Below are 12,632 nucleotides of genomic sequence, written 5' to 3'. Positions count from 1 at the left end.
GTTGGGAGGGGAGGGGACTTTAGAACCAACCTTTTTTTACTCAAAGCAATTGTTACTGTACTTAGAATTTTGATATCTGCAGAGGTCTTGTGGTTTTGTGTTGATTCTAAATACAGTGAAAGCTCGTTAATTCACAACTCGTTAATTCGAAATTTTGGATAATTCGAAATAGTCATCGTGGTCCGGTCCGCAGTGCATAGAAGTCTATGCGCGTAACAGCTCGTTAATTCACTCAAAAATTGGCGCCGCCACCCATAATTCGAACTGCGCGCCGCCAAGCGGCGCTGTTAAAAACCATCGTTGGAAGCTTTCACGGCAGAACGATAGATGGCACAACCATTGGGGCGCCGCTAGGGTGCTGGAACAAGTACTAAACAGTCTTTCCTGCCGCGACTCCTTCGAGGAACGACGTTTTAGTGTTATCGACCACGGTTTCGCGTTGCATTTCGTGAGCCCTCGTTTTGCACGCCGCTTGTTGTGAGCTTGTGTCCGCGAGATGTGTTCACGTGGGAAATACTGTGCCAAGACGGTGAAGGAGAAGGTGGCTATTTTACGCGAGGTGGATGAACGGAAGGCCAGCAAAGTGGAAATCGCGAAAAAGCACGGGATTCCACCAAGCACGTTGTCGACGTACATCCGAAATAGGAAGGCCATCGAGGATGCCTATGAAGCCGAAGATTTCGCCAGCAACAGAAAAAGGCTTCGGTTAGCCAAGTATCCGGAAATTGAGACCGCTGTGATCACGTGGGTGAAAGAAATGAGAAGCGCTGACATTCCACTGAGCGGCCCAATTATCATGGCGAAGGCGGCCGATTTCGCCCTGCGCTTGAATGTGGAAGATTTTGTCGCCTCCGAAGCATGGTTTCACCGCTTTAGAGACAGACATAATCTTGTCTTCCGGGTGTTGTCTGGAGAAGCCAAAGAAGTGGATGCAGAAACTTGTGCCACGTGGCGAAGCGGTGCTCTGCAGCAGTACTTAGGAAGCTACTCGGCACATGATATATTCAATGCTGATGAGACGGCTTTGTTTTATAAGCTCCAGCCCGACAGAACAGTAACATTTAAAGGGGACAGCTGCGCTGGCGGCAAGCGAAGCAAAGAGCGGATTACTGTTCTGGTCGCCGCTAATATGACCGGGACGGAGAAGGTCCCTCTTTTTGTTGTCGGCAAGGCACATAAGCCTAGATGTTTCAAGAACATTAGGACGCTGCCGACGGAATACTCCGCCAACAGCAAGGCGTGGATGACGGGCGAATTGTTTAAAAAATGGCTCTTGAAATTCGATCGCAGGATGGAGCTAGGGAAGCGTCAAGTTCTCATTGTGGATAACTGCTCGGCACACAAAGTCGACCGACGCCGAGCTGAAAGCCACAAGGCTCGTCGTTTTGCCCGCCAACACGACTGCGGCCTTGCAGCCGATGGATCAGGGGGTGATCAGAAACATCAAATGTTTCTATAGGCGCCACATGATCGAGCGCATGACTTTGTGCACTGGAAACCAGAAGACCAGCACCATCACATTGCTCACAGCAATGCACATGCTGGTGCGTGCATGGGAGCAGGTCACGCCGTCCACAATTGCAAACTGCTTCCACCACTGTGGCTTTGCTGCCGGAAGCATGAAAGAAAGTGGCGACGATGGGAGTCCGGAGCCTCTGCCTGCGGCTGTGCGTGCTGTGCTGCAGGACGTCAGTTTTGATGATTAATTTGGAGTAGACAGCGATGCAGCAGTGTGCGGTGCCCTAAGTGATGAGGACATTGTCGCTGAAATTGTTGGGGAGCAGTCTGTCCCAGAAGAGGCAGAAGACGAGGAGCAAGAGCCCGTGCGTCCATCCGCGGCAGAAGTTATGGGAGCGCTGAATGTCGCGCGCCTTTTCTTCAGCTTTGAAGAGGGGGAAGAAGACTCCCTGCGTCGCATTCGCATGCTAGAAGACCGAGTGAGTACGGTAGCCCTCAGAGAGAAGAAGCAGAAGATGATAACAGACTTTTTTGCTAAATAAATGTTTTTCGTGCCCTCCGGGCATCAAACGCCTTCATTTTTGCTCACTTTCATTAGTTCGAATTTTGGCTAATTCGAACTGGCCTGGCGGCCCCGTGGAATTTGAATTAACGAGCTTTTACTGTATGTTAATTCCAAGTATTCCTTGAGCACATATGCAAAACTTGTGCATCTTTTTGTGATGAGCTTTCCAAGAACTTGCTAAAATCCGTGAGTGATTTCTCCTGACACGAAAGTTGTAACAAGTGAAATTGTCCTCCCCACCACAAAGCCAAGCTAGAAGGACTTGACGTGGCCACTGGAGACAGAGAAGTTTATATGCCTCATGTTGAGGTGAAAGGTTATGAGCCAGAAATTACTGTATGATGTGTTCGTGTGGCGTTTGTTGATGAAAAAAAAGGATGATATTCTGCAGATACAAAATATAACGTATTGCATAAGGGTTTAAGCATTTATTCTAAATAAAATTAAATGAAAAATTTATAATCTACACAAAAGCATGTTCTCTGAATATTTTGTAACTGTAACTTAAAAAAATATATATAAACTCTTTCGGGACCGCCCGAAAAGAAGGCAATTGTGATACAACTTGGAAAATATTTTTTTATTCAATGACATTTTCTGCTAGCTTGTTGTAACATATATTGTTATGCAGCTAAATGAACGCACTTTCACGAGAAAAAAATTGAGATGCCTTAAAAATATACATGATATCACAAAAAAATCTCAAAATATAACTTTTCTTCTTAAAAAAACAAAAAAAGAAGGAAATTCTTGAATACGGAAATAAAAAAGAGTAATAAAAATATTTCAGAATATACAAAATGTGATACAATGCCTCTTTTCTAACTTCCTCAAAGAAATCCGCAGTAGAAGCGGCTGAATCGCGCGACTGACGCTTTTTTCTTTGCGCGGCCTGACGCGAGGTTGACGCCATGGTTCTCAATCTGCGCCGCCGCCGCGCCAAAGATTAAAATCTCTCCCGCGTCGCCGCCTGCCGTGAAAAAGGCAAACTACACCAAAACCGAAAGTTTAGATACTAGACTATTCACTAGATGGCGACACGTGTTCCAATGAGCGGATATTTGAGCTTGAGAGCGCGCGCGATTTGATCATGCATTTTTACACGATGGCCTATGGCGCGGTCCCGAAAGAGTTAAAGACCTGTAATCCGTGAAATATTAACATAAAAGTGCCAGTCCCACATAAGCATCGCACACGTGCTATCACAAAAGAAAAGGCAGCCTTTACAGAAGCATACACAGCACATGCTCTGGGTTTACTATCCTAGTCACAAGTGAGTTAGGTCACCAATATTCTCCTCTTTTGCTGAGAGAATTTACATTTTTTTCTTGCCTTTTCTCCAAAACAGCTTCGTAACCAGTTACAAGTTCGCGCAAATTTCCACTGCGCCAGAAAGGAGCGCATTTAGGCTGTGGGTTTACTCCTACAGCTTCCCGTTGCACTGCCAGATAAAGGTAATATAGCCACAGAAACAGCGGGGAAAGCAAGCTGTGGTTTACTGCTGCATGACCGTTCAACTCACGAGCACCCAAATGGTGGAAGTAACTACCGGTTTGGTGCCCACTGCAAGCCAGCAACCCCACCTGTTTAGAACAGAAGCTCCTTTCAATCCTGCACTCACTGTGTCCTGTGGAACAGGGCTTTAGTGCACCCTGCTCTTCAGCTTGCAGAGCACACAGACCATGCCCCGCACATATGCTGTGCCTTTCCTTGTCGGGGACCAGGGAAATGAGATCGAGCTGGTCCCCAAAGATGGGAAAGGGTTGCCCCACTCGTCCAAGGTGCAGAACTCACCTCTAGTTCTTTCTCAGTGATGAGGTCCAAGACGAGGCGCTTGGCGTACTGCGAGAGACAAGAGCAAAGAAGGGTACATCATCGACTGTGCCAAACACACAATCACCACGAACTACACAACATGAAGAAGGCCATGTGTGGAGGAGTACTATCTAACTCCCTTCATAGAGATACAGAGTAGTAGCTCTTAGGGTGTCAGCGAATGCCCTCCACTGCTTTCCTCTAGCACCGTTTTTGTGGCACCTGACAGCTCAGAAAGGCAGCAGGCAGGTGATGGATGGTGCGCACCTACATTACGCCCTCCCAACATGGTACCCAACACAGATATGTGCTATGAGACAGCAAGGCACCTCAATCACCACAGTTTTAAGAACATGCAAACAGGGCAGATTCCAGCTGCCATGAAAAAAAAAAAAAAAAGGCCTCAAAAACTGTCGAGTTCATGCCACCCCAGCTGATGTGTTCAGTAATACCCCAGAAGCGACAATATTCTCCTACTGGATGCAGAGGTCCACAGGGCCACACATCTGTCGCCTGTGGTCCTCCTCATCAGACATTTCGTGGCATCAATACATGCCCATCAAAACTGGTCCACTACTACTGTCCACACACACCTCACACTTGCTCTTCTCGCCGGTGATGCGGAGGGGCTTGTCCATCATGGATTGTTGGGGGCCGTCCTGGATCATCACCATCTTCACATTGGCTCGCTCCTACATAGCAGAAAGTGGCACGTTTCAAGAGGGCTAATAATGGCAATTTCACAAGATGTGGAAGACAAAAGCACTTCTGTTCTGGTACCAAAGCTTATACTTGCTGCAGGCTGCAAACTGCCAACCACAGCAGCCCAAGCTAAGCTAGGAAGCCAGGAGGCAGCTTGTGCATCTCAGCTTCACCTCTTGCAAAAATAGCTTGAAGAAGGCTTAAGGGGGGACACGGGCCTTTCAGACCAAAAAATCGCGAAAAAGTCACTTTTTAGAAAATGTGATTTGCAAAATCAGTAGCTCTTTATCTACCTATCTGCTAAGTTTTTCATCTCTAGGATCGGTATTTTAGTAACAATGCCAATTTATATAATCAATGTCGACCGAATTTGGGCCGAAAACGGCGCCCGAAACAACCATTTTCCGCGAGGCGTAGCTCCCATTTTGTGCGCGGCACCGTAGCTATCTTGGTCTCATTCGAAAGAGCCGCCTTCGTCTTCAAATTGTCGCCTCTGCTGTTTACATTCGCCCATTGGTCGCATAAAAAATAGCAAAAGAAAAGAATGTGGCATTTGCAATCCCATGGGCTTTCGGGGTGCACATGACGATAAGGCGTCACCGCATTGGTGGAGCTGGCTGACGGAGTCTGCTAGGCGTGCCCGAGCCGTGGGGAGACGGCGGAGACGTGACGCCAGCCGCGCTTAGTTCCAAACCGAGAGGTGCATTCAGGACAAGAATTTGTGAAAAAAAGTGAAAAAAAATTGTTGATTAATCATCTCAGGTGATGCCCTGCCCCGGCTGTGCGCGCTCAGGCAGACGAAAGTCGTGCGCCGAACGACTGTGTACGAGCCTGAAGTAGGCCTAGCGTGTTCCCCAGCACGGGAGGCTGCTACTGCCAGCAGTCGCACCCGCCTCGACAGTGATATCGCAGACCACAGATGAGCAGAAAGATAAGCTCAAAACAGAAAAAGCTTGAACTCCCGCCAACTCCAGCAACGAAATGGTAGCCTGATTGTTATCGTGCCGACGACGGCAGCGCGGCGGACAGTCCGCTCGGCGAGGCAGAGTTCACGATCGTCAGATCTAAACAGTTTGCAGAGATTGGCGAAGTGTAAAACATATGGCGGTGATATTGGCATTTAAAAAAGTGAACGTGGATAAGAAATCGCCGTCAAACTTATTCTTCAATGCGTAAACTGCAGGACACGTCTCCATATAGTTCGCCGCGCCTTTGCGCCGATCGGACCTCGTTCATAGTTCTTAGTGAATGCACTTGCTTCCCATGCAATGCAAAGACCTGGGAAGCAGCAAACAGCTCCAAATTACATTCCTTTTCCGCAATAAACGTTCCTCACCGCAGTCTTGATGCGAGGGCGTGACAAACGATGTACGTAAAAAAAAAAGTCTCTGCTTGCAGTGACGCGCAGCCGAAAAAGTGACAACTGAATTTGCTGCAACTGCAAATCAAAATGAAAGAGGAGACACTTAGGCGTTGGAATGCAAAGAGACTACATTCCTGGAGGTTTCTAGCCATTTTAAATTGTAAATGTGTGCACTGCACCAGTGAATGTCAGTTAAATAATCCCCAGTTTCTTTTTTCCTCTTTTCTCAAAACATGCATTGTCGACCACTTGCAGCTTTGCGGCCTTAATATCTCTGCACCTATTGCAGATAGAGTAATAATTTTTTTTCAGCATGAAGGCAAATATGTGTACACAATGTTGCAAGTAGATTTTTTAATTTCTTGTTCAAAAGTTTTGAAATGGCTTTTTTTTAGTGACCATTATAGTGCTATATTTTTACCTTTGAACTTTATTATGCAATAAAACAAGAAATAATTGCTCAATCAAAAAACAGCTTGCAACATTGTGCTTCTCATTCTTTCTAGTCCAGCAATGTGCTTATCTGAAGTTTTTCCACAGTGGTCATTTTGTAATTGTTCTTGTAAGAATTAGACTAATTGGTGCAATTATCTCATGAAATAATTGGATCACGGAATCTGCACAAAAACCTGCACAATCCCACCAAGTTGCATCAATTTCGATTGGTAAATAAGGAAAATAGTTTTAAGACCAGTGCCCCCCCTTAAGTAGCTGTAACTTGGTGCATGGCAAAAACGGTCTGGGCCGTGGAGTTTGTCCCAAAGCAACTCTGGCCATCTCTCGTGTTATCACCGAAAATGAATCTTATCCACCCAAACACAGCAACGTAACAAGAGAACAATTAAAGCTACAAGCCCACACAGGATGCTATGCAAGAGCAGTGAAGGTGCAGTTTTCACTTGGTGGCATTGCATGCTCACTTGACTCACCTGCAACCCCCGGATGGTCTCGCCGCCCTTTCCGATGACCAGGCCCACCCGGGGCCCCGGCACCATGAGCTCCACAACCACATGGCCATCGTTCAGCTGGCTGGGATCGCCCCCACGACTGATAATTTGGTTGATCATATCTTTTGCCTTCCTGCACCCAAACACACCACATCATGCACACTTCACAGGAGTACAAGCCATACAACTTGACCAAGTGACCTGCCCCATTTCAGCCAGAAAAATGCATCCTGTCCACTTCAGCACTGCCCCTTTTCAAAAAACGCCCTCCTTAGTACTTTCCTTTAAAAGCTCCCTCCCTGAACTAAACCAGCTGTGGAGCTGAGAAATGTGGCAGAACAAATTAAAACTTTTTTCCATACAGCAGTCTCGTGTTCTCAATGGTATATGGCGTCTAAAAACATTGATGTGGACATGACGTGCAGCTCTATGAACACAACTGCCGTGCCGCCTAGTCCACGTGCAGAATGTTTCAATAGCAAAGATTAGATTTTGGCAACTATAATAAGGAAACAAAGACTGCTTTAAACAGAATGAAATGAATAACTAAATCAACCTGGCGACATTTACCACAGATGCTAAAAACTGTTTTCGCCTGTAGCAGCGCTGCCATCAACAGCGCCACTACAAATTCAGCAGCATCTTGAGCTGTTTTGTTCTGAATGAGTTTAAAAAAATAACCATGCAATATTAAAAATAAGTGCCACTGCAATTTATTTAAAGAAAAAATTTAGGCTGTCTTATGTTTATACGAACACAACTGCCTTTGTGACGCTGTGGCATACTCAAAAACAGTACACAGTCTCAAATTTTCTCGGACTTGGCGGCACATGGGAAATTGTCCGAATAATGCAACAGTCCGAAAAATCTGATCTCGATAAACTCCCTTTCCTGCAAAAAATCCACTTTACAGATCACAAACTTCGCTGCTTCCCATGTTTTGTTTTGATTAAAGGTCCACAGATATGGTCACCAAGAAGGGTAAACAACGCCATAACACTGATAGATATTGAACCACCCATCATTCTCCCACAAAAATTTCCAATCTAGTTTCTGCAACACCAGAGATATCAGCGATTAAAAATAACCCTTCCAATTTTTCCTCTCAACTCGTACGCCAAAGGAGTCATAAAAAAACAAAAAATACAAGCAAGTTCAAAGCTCCACCCAGAAATATGTCCCTTCAACGAACTTCCGGTTGCCGCGCGCTCGCTCGCTGGCGTACTCGCGTCAACCCGTCCTCACTCACCAGTTCGCGCAGCCCTTGTTCACAGGCAGGGTTACATGGCGGACCAAACTATTGTTACACCACTAACCGCGGTTATCGGCAGCTGGCTTGAGCAGAAACTTGCTTGTATCACGGCTATCGCTCTTACCAGCAATTTGCTGCTGGTCAGCGATCCTCACGAGGGCTTCGTACTTGATATTCCGCTCAGTATTCCAGATGCATACAAATTTTAGCACGCTTTATTTCGGACATTGGCGCTAACAATCCACAGTGTTGTTCGCATACTGTATGCGGGAAGAGGGGCCACAGCGGCGGTGTTTACGGCGGTCGAGAAGGTGCTGCCATCGTGCGGTGCTTGACAGTGCTGTTGACACCTCGTCGGACGACACTGCTGTACTCCTGAAACCACGTTATATAAATATGATATGTAAATGCAGCTTTGTTCCGCTGATCACTGCGTCACTTCGGTTGTTGTACTTGATGGGCAATGGCCGCCTAACCGAGAAGTGCGACGAGCTGTGCAGCAACAGCCCGCACACGCGTGAGGCGCCTGAGGAGTTCGCGCAGCACATGAGCAGACTTTCGCAGCTACCAGAAGTGTTTCCATGGCGTCATGGCTGCAGTTGCCGCAGCGAATGGCAGCTTCTTGCAAACCTTGCCAGTCAACTCACCCGTGACGTCGCAGGATATAGTTCCATGCGACACTGCCATGTGACAACTTCTCTGCCCGCAAATTTCAAGAAACGCTGTTTTTAAAAATGAATAAATTGCAGGCTTTGTTCCAAGGAGTTATACTTTGGGTTAATGCTCAAAAGGATTCGTTCTACACACTCTACACGTTTATCAGTAGCTTCTTGGTGATAGTTTCTGTGGATCTTTAACACGCAGTTATCCGCCCGTTGCCCATGTGCACGCACTAGCGTGATCAGACCTAGGGGACGTGACCGCCAGTGCGCGTGCGCAGATTGGTGCAGACACAGCAGGCATGAGCGCCACCGGCAAGCATACAACCCTCTCAAGGCGGTCACGCAGATTACGATAAGCTGTAACCGCTATAGCCCTCCAGGTAGAATATATTGGCCAGTCATGCTGTGTTCGTGCCGCGAACAAATGCATGCGCCGCGTGAAGCAATAATTCAGGTACCACGATTAACGACGGTGACTCGTTCTCAAACTTTCGCACAAGTAGCGCTTGAGTGATCAATGTGCAGCAGCAGTGCTGGACGCAAGCGGAACACCACAACGGCGACACAGATTTCCTGACAGTCTGGTACACCTCATCGATACCCCGCAATTGCGTTTGGTAACATTTATTATCAGTATTGAACCGTGAACAATGTGTGGGCACTACACTTAGATGGCAAAGATGGTTTGGAGCAGCACTTGGCGGGCTAGGCTAACTTTAAGCAGACCAAGGGAGCAGACGAAGAAGCCAGTCCTCAGCTGCGCTTCGCAGCGTCGTTACCATGGCAACTATGCTGCCAAAAAGTGCGGCTGCACGTTGGGTTGGACAGGCAACCATCCATGGCGGATAGCTTCCTATATGTCAGCAGAAAGCTGCGTTCCTGATAGGTTCCGCCCGAGTCGAGCGCTGGGCAAACGAAATGGGAGAGGGGCTCCCTCTTGCACCAACTCAGACAAGCGGTCTTTTTTCTCTTGTATTTAGAATTTTATTAACCGAATAATTTTCATTTCTGTGCGCCAATTTTTGTAATTTTTTTTTTTCACTGACATCAGCATGGTGCAAAGAACCTAAAGGTTGGCTGGAATTAATGGCCTTACGCATGTCAGTGTGCACTTTCAGGACAGCAATCACAGTGGCACGCACAGTCATATCGCGCCGACAACAGTTCACAGTTCACTTTTCAGCCCCTGCAATCTGGAGGAACTCTGACCTAACGAGACAGTACAAAATACATCAGGGCATCACGGTAGCCAATCAGATACTCAGAATCTTAATCAAAACCATCCTTTAAAGTGTGCTCTCCGGTTTGTGGAGCAAGAAAGCTTGCTGTGGTTCTTTGATTGGAATAAGCTATTAGCTCTCTGAAAAGGGGAAACTCGCGCAGACGAGTTCTCCTTAAGGGGAGATGCGGGTGGAAAAAAATTTTTTTCCGAAAAAGTAGATTTTGTGGTTTCATACGTTTTGTATTCTCTAAAACTTCTTTTATGTACCAAAATATCAAAGCAGAGAATAAACGGGAAGTTGGTAAAAAATGCAATTAAAGCACTCAGTGGCTAATGAAAGAGCAAATTTGACCAAATTTCAGGCACGCGCTATTTCACACCACGACATCGCCCGCTCTTGGAATTTCAAAGGGAAGTAGGCCTAACCCCTTCTCCCCTATCGGCAGCGGCACATTCTTAATACGAAAAAAAAAAATGTTTCCAGCCTATGTCGAGCGCTGCAACTGGCCCTTTACATCAAATGTTATGTTCGGAGCCCTGCCATTGGCTACGAGCATTCCAACACGCAATCAGGCGCGGACGCTCTTTTTTCGTTCCGCTGTCACCGTGATGTGAAGTAGCACTTCTGCCAAAGTTTTTCTCCTTTCTCCGCCATGGATATTCACGAGAAACACGATTTTTTGTTCAAGGAAGTTCCTGACGAGGAGAGCTCCAGTGACGGGAGATTCGTCTGCTGTTAGGCCTAACTGCGGCAACAGCGATGTACCTGATTTGGATCCTCCTAGCTTCATACGGAGCGTCAAACACTTTGCCAGTGCATCAGAATGGAAGATAAAGCTGTTCGACGACCAGAACAAGCATAAACATGAGGAAGCAGTTATCTGCGAGATCGACAAGTTGCAAGATGTCGCGCAACATGCCCCGCCTGCAAGGCGATGCTATCTGTCAGAAAATCGGCCAGAAAACGTAAAGGACCCGCAGTTTTTGAAACTGTCGAAATGACGAGTGTCTAACAACCAGTTTCGTTGACATATTCTTCGAGCCACTCATTGCGATCCTGCAACCGCATTGATTAGACATCCCGCCCACAGTAAAGCACGAGCCATGAACGTGAAGTCAGTGATCGGAGCGCGTGCGATCCGCGTCGCGCATAAGCAGCTCTTGCGGGTTTGTGTGATTATGGGTGTTGCAAAACAGGTGCACCACAAGGATTTTACTGCTATCGTTCACAAATTTTACGCTGCCGCCGCGGGAGCCGCCGCCGAAGACCTTGAGCGAGCTATACAGCTGACTGCAGCCAAGGCCAGCTAGGCAGCATCCACGAATGTCGCAGTCGGAGTCTGCTCGCAGTGATTGTAAGGGGGCAACGTATTGAGCTGCTGCCTTCTAGCTTTGTGTACTCTTTTGAGACACCCTTGCTTGCATTATGTGCAATTCTCCTTGATATTGACTGAGTAGTATAGTAGTAAACACACTTAACTTTCAAACGAGTTTTTGTTTCTCATTTCATCCACTTTCAAGAATGTGCACTAAAATTTGAACACATTCCAATCACATTGAAATTTGACATGGTTATGCTTAGCATGTCCTGAATTCAGAGAGCTTTTAGCAAACATTCAGTAAGATAATTTTGTCTTTTTGTTTGGAGTGTTAAAACGAACTTCACATTGGAATTTTCTTGTAGATCAAAATGTGGACTGAACACTTTTTATGCTTTATTGATTTCTACTGTTTGTTGGGAGCAATATGAGCTATTTGCTAGTGTTCTATTGTGCTCCCTGTTTCCACCCAAGTGTGCACAAACATGCATGGTATGCAAAAAAATGAACCAACATAAGCTATCAAAAAGATAAAAGCAGATGTGAAAAGAGGAGCTCAAATTCTCTAAATGATGAAAGTTTCATTGATCTGGGGAAAAATTAAAATGTTCTCTGCAGTAGCATCTCCCCTTAAGAGGAAAATTCTCATGTTATCAATGACATGCACGTCACATGACACACGATAGCATTACTTTTGCACAGATGCTACATGATCATGTTGCCATCTGTGCAATGAAATGAAAGCAAGATTATTGCTTGTTTGTAAAGCATTGTGTGTTGCGGAAATTACTTTTTGAGTGACGTAGAACATGACATATCCTGTCACCATACATGTTTCTTTCAGGTGAAGATTTCAAGTTCAATGAGATCATGATAGTCTTATGGTGAGAGAAATGTGGACTTTCATGCCATCTCTCAGAGGCATTCTCATGATTTTACAAGGCTGCCATGCTTCGAAAACGAGGGAAGAGGTTGGGGTTGCTGAATTTTTCAAGGCTTCGAGTATGCAAATGGCAACGCCTCTGATGATGATGGAAATTATTTCTTCCCTTCCTTCAATACTGCCACTAAGTTGAGACAGAACACACCAGTATCCTTATACTAGTCTCCGGCAGTACACTAACCTTGTAGCCCGTTTTATGGGAAGGTCGACAGTTTCTTTGGCAACTGGCGTACTGAACCTGGTAGCTCTTCGGTCTCAGCACTGAAAGGAAGAGTGAGTCTTTAGACTCTCCCCGTTCATTGCAACCAAATGGTGTGGATACAGTTGTTTGTTTCATCCATGACAGAGTGCCATAAACCTGACACATACCATATAAATGCACGC

At 46.2% G+C, this 12,632-nt stretch overlaps 1 protein-coding gene across 3 annotated transcripts in view; it reads right to left on the bottom strand.

Moving 5' to 3' along the window:
* The window catches only part of LOC146172262 (far upstream element-binding protein 1-like), a 54,947-nt gene that overhangs the window by 28,168 nt on the left and 14,147 nt on the right, over positions 1 to 12,632 (bottom strand). For all 3 annotated transcript variants that reach the window (XM_084585833.1, XM_084585831.1, XM_084585832.1), the window contains 3 exons: positions 6,833 to 6,983; positions 4,432 to 4,530; positions 3,818 to 3,865 (listed from right to left, as the gene is read on the bottom strand). In XM_084585833.1, the coding sequence (XP_084441959.1) occupies positions 3,818 to 3,865; positions 4,432 to 4,530; positions 6,833 to 6,983 (298 nt within the window). The remainder of the gene's footprint in view (positions 1 to 3,817; positions 3,866 to 4,431; positions 4,531 to 6,832; positions 6,984 to 12,632) is intronic.

Source organism: Amblyomma maculatum, unplaced genomic scaffold (genome assembly GCF_055883805.1).
Source record: "Amblyomma maculatum isolate TAMU_Amacu unplaced genomic scaffold, ASM5588380v1 scaffold_13, whole genome shotgun sequence".
NCBI lineage: Eukaryota > Metazoa > Arthropoda > Arachnida > Ixodida > Ixodidae > Amblyomma > Amblyomma maculatum.
This window is presented reverse-complemented; position numbering and strand designations above follow the sequence as displayed.